This window comes from Sinocyclocheilus anshuiensis, unplaced genomic scaffold, assembly GCF_001515605.1.
Source record: "Sinocyclocheilus anshuiensis isolate Anshui unplaced genomic scaffold, SAMN03320099.WGS_v1.1 scaffold1164, whole genome shotgun sequence".
Taxonomy (NCBI): Eukaryota; Metazoa; Chordata; class Actinopteri; order Cypriniformes; family Cyprinidae; genus Sinocyclocheilus; species Sinocyclocheilus anshuiensis.
The window spans coordinates 668,478-677,756 of record NW_015551103.1 but is presented as its reverse complement, the minus strand read 5'-3'; the positions used below and the strand labels follow the sequence as shown (position 1 = coordinate 677,756).

At 37.7% G+C, this 9,279-nt stretch overlaps 1 protein-coding gene across 1 annotated transcript in view; it reads left to right on the top strand.

The window, feature by feature from the left end:
- Nucleotides 1-3,251: 3,251 nt before the first annotated feature.
- Nucleotides 3,252-9,279, top strand: part of LOC107662807 (O-acetyl-ADP-ribose deacetylase MACROD2-like) — a 443,444-nt gene continuing 437,416 nt past the window's right edge. The window contains exon 1 of the mRNA XM_016452921.1: nt 3,252-3,282. Coding sequence (XP_016308407.1) covers nt 3,252-3,282 — 31 coding nt within the window. The remainder of the gene's footprint in view (nt 3,283-9,279) is intronic.

Genomic DNA, 9,279 nt, shown 5'->3' with positions numbered 1-9,279 from the left:
GCTCTCTTTATTAACTGTAAGCCTTTTTATTCCCCACGGTAGTTTTCCTCGTTTATTCTGGTGAGTGTGTACATTCCTCCTGACGCGCGTGTGAACGCGGCACTAGAACTGTTGGCCGATCAGATCACACACACAGAGCAGCGTTACCCGGACTCTTTCATTATCATTCTCTGAGATTTTAATAAAGCTAATCTCACCCACGAACTGCCTAAATGCAGACAACACATCACGTGCCCCACCAGGGACAGCAGTATACTGGACCATTGCTAGACTGTTTTAAAGGATGCATATCACTGTCCCCCGTGCAGCGCTGGGACTCTGATCACTGTTTGGTTCATCTTCTACCAGCCTACAGGCAGAAACTTAAATCTGCTAAACCTGTAGTAAAAGCTGTAAAGAGATGGACTGTTGAAGCAGAGCGGAATTTACAAGCTTGCTTCGACCTCACTGATTGGAGTGTGTTTGAGGCTGCAGCTACTGATCTGGATGAGCTCACTGACACCGTGACGTCCTACATCCGTTTCTGTGAGGACATGTGTGTTCCCACCAGGACTTATTTAACATTTAACAATGACAAACCTCGGTTCAGTGCAAAACTCAAACAGCTTCGCCAGGCGAAGGAGGACGCCTACAGGAGTGGGGACAAAGCCTTGTACAAACAGGCCAAATATACACTAAATAGGGAGATAAGAGTGGCAAAGAAAAACTACTCTGAAAAGCTAAAAAACAGCTTTCAAGCAACGACCCTACATCAGTGTGGAAAGGCCTGAAAGCCATCACCAGCTACAAGACCCCATCCCCCAGCACTGAGGCCAATCAACAACTGGCTGAAGACCTGAACGAGTTCTACTGCAGGTTTGAAAAGCAAAAGCCTGGTCTGACACCCCACACCCACTCCGACCGTCTCACAGCACACTTCTATAACTGTCTGGTTTGGGTCAGCCAGCAAATCAGATATAGGAAGACTGCAACGGACTGTTAGGACAGCAGAAGGGATAATTGATGTGCACCTGCCCAACCTTTAGGATTTGTACAACTCCAGAGTGAAGAAACGGGCAGGAAACATCATCAAGGGCCCCTCTCACCCCAGCCACAACCTGTTTGCAATTCTTCCTTCAGGCAGACGGTACAGATCTCTGTGCAGTGTGCACTAGAACATCTAGGCATAAAAACTGTTTTTTCCCCCCATGCCATATCCAGCCTAAACAGCTAACACAGGAATTATGACCTGTGTTCTGTAATTCATGCCTGTAATTCATTTATTCTCCATCTCTAATTACTGCCTCTCTCTCAAGTACTATGTAAATACATATGCATATTTTCTATACAGCTGTATATGTAGAGTAAATAATGCACAAATCTGTACATAAATCTACTGTTCAAGTACCAAAAATAAAAGTATCGGTATCGGGCGAGTACTGGAAAAAGTGGTATCGGTGCATCCCTAGTATGTATGTATGCATGCATGTATGTACCAAGAGCTTCTTAAAAAACCACAACAAATTCCTTGTGTGTTTGCGCACACTTGGCGAATAAAGCTGATTCTGATTCTGAATTAGGATGTCCATTAATGATCACAAAGTCCCACTGCTTTGAAGTTCTAATCCTAATCCTATCCTACCAGTGTCACATTCTTTTAGTCTGCTCAGGAAGAAATATCATAAAGAGCTTAATCTGATGGCAAATCCCAATTTAGCAGTGGTGCATCTATTATATCAAGCTGCAAGCTCTCGCTGGGCCTTTTAAATTGAAAATTGAGATTGGTGGGACGAGAGCAGCATATCTAGTCCCGGCAGTGCTAATTTCTTCCCCACATCCATTTTCAAATAAACAATTCCTGTTTCACGTGTTGTTTCGCGTCATTCCCGTTCCAATTCTCACATGTGTTTTCGTGACAAAACGTGGTTTGTAGAGTCATTGGGTGACAGAGTTGTTGTCAGCTTGTGTAGTGTGTAACCCCCGGTTGCGGATCATTTACATAGTCACGTAGAGTGTGAGCACTACAACGACTTAAAGACAGACAATCAAGTGATGTAGTCTGAACAGCACAGTGATCTGCCGACGTTTAAAGTCGTGTAGTATGAACTTGGCTTAAGACTCTGCTATATCAGTTGCGTGAATACTTGTATTAAAGCAGCATGCCAAAAAAAACAGTACTTAGTTAGTTGATAGTTTTATTGAATAGACATAATCTTTAAAAAACTGTATTAATTATTTTATTTTATTTTTAATTGTTTATTTTATTTTTTAATTGTATTTATTTTAAATCGGAAGCTTTGCAGTAGTAAGTTTGAGTTAATTGTTTGAGGTGACAGTTTAGACTTCAACTTTATTTAAATTTGCAGCAAGGCAATGTAATGTCTAGCAGTAGGAGTGCAGAAAGTTAAGGTCACATGATCCACTCCCTGAGGAAGCTGTTTATCAAGATTCAGTCCGACTTAAGAAGCCATTTTTCACTCAGCTGCAAGTAAAGCATCCAAAAGTAATGATGATTGAATAAACTATTAAACAGATGGAGACTTTCCATGACATTTTTATCTTGCTTTGAGAGAGAGAGTGGAAGTTAAAGAGACAGAAAGGGAGAAATCTCAGACATGAGACAGGTGTAGCCTATATGTCAGGATAGTTTGGTCTACCTGCGTTCATGCATACTCTATTCCTCCTCCCCAGTGTTGGCGCCACGGGTGGGCCTGAGGGGGCCCGGCCCGGCCACTGTGCTCCCTCACCTCTGGTGCCGTTTCCGTAGTGGGCGCCCTGATTTTAGTCGGTGAGGCAAGGTACTGCCCTGGGAAGGTCTCCCAGGTTGTTAAATACAAAGATTAAAAGCTAAATGTTTTCATTTCGGTTCGTTCTTAGCAAAAAAAAATTTTCGTTCAGGTTGTGCAGAGCGAAATAAGAACGGTGCTGCATTTAGAAAGAATTCTTATTAACTTTGCTATTATTCTTGAATTTTCAAACTGCTAACACTTTGCAGTTTCGAATTATGCCTTTACTGTATGACCAAAAATTACGGAGTAGTCTATTTTATGTTTCAGCTGTTTGATCGCGGCAGCGCCTCACGCGCACACTAAGCTATTGCATTCATTGGAAACAGCGCAGCCGTTCACCGTACCGTTCGGCGTGAGACCCGCTCCACTGTGGCATATTTTTGCTCATTATGATATTTTTCCGTCGATACTGGAACGCGCGTGAACTACAAAGCCTATTTTACCTAATAAGGCTAATAGTTTAGCTTCAGCTACATCGCGAATATGGACACATTTGGATTTGTGACTGAGAGAGGTAAGCCCAACTTTACCTTACGTTTCTTTATAAATTAATTTGTTTTGGCATGTTTATTGCTAAGCATATATTATTATATACTGCAATTATATTTATCCATTAGAATTATATATTTTTAAATTCTTATTCTGTTCTGATACGGTTAAATTTAAAGGATTTGTTGTAAAGTGAGGGGAACTAAAATATCCTATAGTGTTCATAATGTTGGTACATTATAACAGTATTAGGCCTGCCGTTATTATTTCTGAAAATGCAACTTATATGAGACGTATCTTTTTTTATTTTTTTTATTGTGCATCTATAAACGAAAATATGTGATTAATCTGTTAAAATTTGTTACTGTGGGTTAACAAAATTTACATTAGTAGGCTATTCTTATGCTTGGCTTCACGGATATCAACAGAGTCTGGGCCAAGTCTGGTTTACATTCACTTCTGGCTTTTTTCAGTCTTGATTGCAAATGTTTTTTTTTTTTAATGTACGATGGATAATTAAAACATAAATGAGGCGTGTGTATTTATAACATCAATTACTAGGCCTACATTCTTTTTTTCAGAAATGAAAGTAACTTAAAATGTTATTGTGTGTTTGTAATTTGAATATTTTTATCTATAGGCCTATACAGCAAAACTACAGAGATTCCAGTAGGTTATTTTACGGAGCTGTAAACACGGGAATCTCAGACCGCATGCAATCTTTGACGAACACCCAATTCATATATCAAACTAGGCTATGTTATTAAATTGTACATAGGCTATATATCAGATTATTTTATTTGCAAGTTTCATGTTTGTGTTTATCCCGTTTTTTTCCCCGTTGCATCTGAAAATTTCTTTCAGAATTTTTTTTCTTTCTGAGCTTGGTACTTGGAAGGAAGTGACACTAATATTTATAGCCCCTATTCCAAAAGCCCCTAATTAATCAACAGGGATCATGGGGCTTTTTTGGCAAATGGAATCTTTCAAAATGCACTTTATTCACCTGCATCTGGTTAAGGAAAAGAAGATCAAATAAGACCGCAAACAAGCAGGCTGGGGTTCAGAAACAAGGGACCTGTCTCTGCATGTCTAAACTGATTGGTCACTGACAGAAGAGCCAAGACAAGTTAAGCACGTGCTGAAATGAATGCTGTGACATTCAATGCATTTCAAATGGAGTGTCCTTCAGGTGCAAGGTCATGGAGGTGTACTAGTTAAAGACCGAGACCATTCTTGTTGGGCGGCCTAAATTCACAATTTTCTTGAGCTGTGATGTTTGTCTGGTAGAAATGTAGGGCAATGGAACGTCTTTTCTTTCTGTCGTCGACTGTTATTACAGAGAGTTTATTTGTAGAGCATTTCACAGTCTCTAGGAGACTGAAGGTGTTTTTCATCAGAAGGAAGCAGCTAGATTTGACTTGTCCTTAATCTCACTATTCACATCTATCTAATGGAACCTGCTGGAAAGTGTTTCTCCTATTTGTGCCATGCTTAGCTAGTGAAGGTTTGAAAGAGGTGTTTTTCATCAGATCTTCATTTTCTGTCACTGTCAGCCAGACGTTTCTATTAGCATTTCAACTGAGGTGTGATCTAGACATTGAGGTTTATTTGCAGAAACACAACACCCAGTCAATGTAGAGACAACTTTGATTTGCTCATATTCCTGACCATGTCAAATCACAAAAAAAAAAAATTATTTTATTTTAAAGTTTTGTTTTATATTTCTTTTTTTTTTTTTATATTATTCCATTTCATTAATTTTAATGTATTACCTTGTCACTCAATATCAGTAGAAACATGAAACATGCCTGCCATCCTAAAGGAGGAATCTGACTGAACAAAAACACCTTTTGGGATTTGTCTTTTCAATGACTGATGGTTTATAGTCTGCTGTTGATATATAAAATGCACTAGCCAACACATCAGTTGTTAATGCCGTAGACGTTCCATAATTGATCGTAAAGCTAATATTTAAAATTATTTGAATCATTCCATTATATAGAAGCTGAAGCTGTCCAAGAATGTCTGGTGACACGTTTGGCTCCTAACAGCTAGAGTGAACAACATCAGGATTAGCGTTTGCGCTCTTCCGGGTCAGCAGGAGGGAGTCGAATCTTGTGTCTTACTTAACCCCCACGCATATTCAAGCTCGTTATCACTTATTCTCCAATAACAATTTACTGTTTCCTGTCAGTGGCTTCTGAAAATGAATTCTGCCAGATGCCATGGCAGCGTGATGCAAAGACGTTAGTCGTTATTTGGCCTGCGTTGGAGATGTGGAGTTCTGAGAGGAATAAAAGGCTCATGAGACGCAAGCCAATTATCCACACTGTGGGAATTCCACTGTGAATGCAAACTATATTTTTGTAGCACACTCATATACACACACACTCTCGTGTACGCTTGATCCCTCTCTAACTTAATATTTGCATTGTTTTAGAGGAGAAAACTGTCCCAGATGATTTCATCAGGCTCTCTAGATTTGGGGTGGCTGGCAAAGCGAGACCAAACACTCTATTGTAGAGATGTATAGAGCATTGTGCAGTCAATGAAGCAAATTTTTTTTTAATTTAGTTTTTTTTACATGGTGAGTGAATGATGATGCTTAACATTCAGAAAATGTTCATTGTAAATCTCACAAAGTCACACTAAATATTATGAGCTTTTTTTTGTTTGTTAACGATTTTTATTTTTTTTATTTTATTATTTTTTTCCTGTTACCAAAAATTGGAACATATTTAAGTGATTTAAAATCCTGATATTTGAGTTTTTATATATATAATTAAGATATACTTTATGCTTCTTTATATATTAAATTAACATCAAAATGAAATGTTACTATAATTATAAAATAAACAATTAAAAAAAGGCTACAAAAACAAAACTTCATCAGAATGAGAATGAGGGTTGTAAATAACAGGCAACAGGCATTTGCAATAACAGACAAATAATATCGTTAAGTATGTACTAGCTTTTTTGGGAGGAAGTGTACATACAATTGCATTTAAATATCAGTTTAATTGAACAAATTTTTGTTAGTGTTTTTCTTTGCTGGATGTGATAAGAAGGTCATGATACATGTGACAGTCCAAAATCCCTTTTTTAAAGGTCAAATAGGATATCAGACATATTTTACACAACAAAATGATTGAAGTGAGATACCAAGGTGTACCATTTGTGGAGTTCTGTCCTGTGTGTCACGATAAAGGAGACAGGAAGTCACCGAGAAAACAGAATACAAATTATTGTTCTTTGGTTCAAGCATCTGATATCTGACTGTTTTACAAGCAATTTTATCACTACAAAAGAAATCTAAGGACCACTGTACTTACACTGTGCTATGTAAACAATGTAAAGACTCTGCAAACCTGTAATATTCTGTTTTGTGTATTATTCTTGTTGAATATTAGGAGAGAAAAAAAGTCTGTACTGTCTTTCTTTTTTTCTTTATTTCTTTATTTTTAATGTGCGTGCGATGTTGGCTGTCAAAAATATAACCTCCTCTCCTACTTCCATTTAGATGCCATTGAAATTTAAATAGAAGCTTATGCAAATCTCTGTTGTTAATATTCTGGCTGATTGCCTTTTACTTGGCCTTCAAACCCTCCCGTTGCTACTTATCTCAGACATAACATGCATCCCTCATACTGTCTTATCTACACTCAACTTGAAACTTGCATCAGGTTTTTAAGTGCCTACTGGAGTACAGCCATTTGAACCACAAACAGGTGGCTTTAGTGAGCTAAAGTATGCATTATCAGAGTGATTTTGTGCATGCGATTTATATTTAACCCAACATACTACTTCGTAAACATGCCACAGTGGCCTTCAAAAGTTCCTTTAAAAATTCTTTGAAATGTAATTTGGTCCAGTCAAAACATCTGTGAAGATCTAAAGAAAGTAATCAGATCCTTTGTTTCCAGATGCAAGAGCTGGTTTTGTTTTTTTTTGTAATTAAAACATCTTCATGTTTGTTTTCACTTTTTCCTTTCAAATTTTTTTTTTTTTTTCTGGACTCTGCTTAATATGGCTATGATTTTCTTGGTAGCTTTTGTATTGCAAAATTGCATGTTGTCTTCTGTGCTCATTCAGTGTCTAAAGATACAACTATATGAGCTGCACATGTGCTTTGTAAGTTTGGCAAGGTTTCTGAATAGCGCACCATTAATAGATGCAAAAATAAACAGGCGCTATTTTGGTTTTGCATTCAGGTGAATGCTGCTGTAAGCGTTCAGTGCCCATGATGCTCTGATATCGCCTTTATTTGTGTGTGGCCCTGGGCACTAATGATAGCATGCAGGTTTAGGTAATAACCTTGTTTATCTCCTCTTTATGGCTCAGCGAGTAACAGTGGGCACCGCCGGCGTATGATTTTAACCCAAGCGTGATGTTTTTTTCCTTTGAGGTGTTAAGACCAGTCTTAGTTTTAACTTCAAGTGGCAGGAACATATAACAATGTTTTGAAGTGAATACCAGTTTCATTGAGTTCCCTCTGATTTGTCTCAGATTTTTTTTGAATGAGCCCACATGACTGTTAATCCCAGAAATAGTACAAAACAAACTCCTTTACCCTTAATTTGAGCTTTCATCATAAGCTTAATGTCTTTCACGTTGGACCTGCTATTTTAGATGTTTTGAACAGGGTAGCTGCGATTATGTTGCACAAAGGTTGAGATGCCAGTATCCTACATATGATACATGCTTATTAAAGGGATCGTTCACTCAAAAATGAAAAGCTGCTGTTTTCTGTACAATGAAATTGAATGATGACCAGAGCTGGTTCCCATGCACTTTCATTGTATGTATTAGAGAAGCTTAGACATAAAGCTTAATATCTCCTTTTTCTACTGTAAAAAAAAAATCATGCGGGTTTGGAAAGACTCAAGGCTGAGTAAATGATAACATGATTGCATTTTTGGGTGATTTATTCCTTTAATATTCCAACGTGATCTCATGAGAATTTGTATGTATTTATGTAAAATGTGATTCTACAAAATTGATTCCAGTCACATTTTCTGCACCTTTCTCTTATTTGTGCAGGTCCTCATGAGGTTGTTTTAATCTGATTTATTGTATAGCCCATACAGTGCCTCAAGTTTAATATATTATTTTTTCTGCAAGTTTCACAGTCTGTCTCAACAACATATTAGCACTATATCTTTTCTCATGCATGATACTGAACAAATTACTTTTTGATGAGTCCGGTCTCTCGCAGTTTTGACCCATTTCCTGCCTCTTACATAAGTCTTCTACATTACCTGTTTTTGAATCAACTATAATGTTGTTTTAGACTACAAGGAGAGAAGTCATTTAGGCCAGACTAACTGAAAGAGACTGTTTTTTTTGTTTTTTTGTCCCGGTTACTTTATCCTATTTCATTTTTTTGTCTCAGACGATGAATCATAACACCATGCAGAATGCATTAGTCCATCTTTGCATTCACCAGCGGGAGCATCATTATTTTTCACCATTATTGTTTGTTATTGCTTTCCCTTCTGCACATCAAATTTAAGGATCGGAAAGGGGGCACAGGAAGCATGGAAGGTGAGAATGAATTAAGCCATTGTGATAAGAAGACTGTGTGGAGGTGGTAAAGAGATGACGTACAGACACGAATATAGGGCTTATTCTTGTAGTTATAAAAAAACATGCGTCGACCTTGTGTAGATTGAGGCACAAAACCACAACAACAAAAAGTATATTTTGTGGTCATTAATACAAGTTTGAAGGTCATTTTAGATTTGAGCAGTAGCGTGGCTTGTTATTGGCAACTGTTGTGATTGATATTGTTTATAAAGTGGTGCCTGGGTGTCTACAGTATATGCATTTCCTAACGCTATATGACCCAATCTTCTGTGTTTGTGGGTTACTTGTGGTATAAGGCCATTATACAGTACATTAGGGTCATCTTTAGATGTTTGTCTGCTTGCCAGGTTCAGATTAATTTTGAATACTACAGTACATCCTCTACGTTGGGAAAGACGTGGCCTAATGGTTAGAGAGTTAGAGTTAAAAAAAA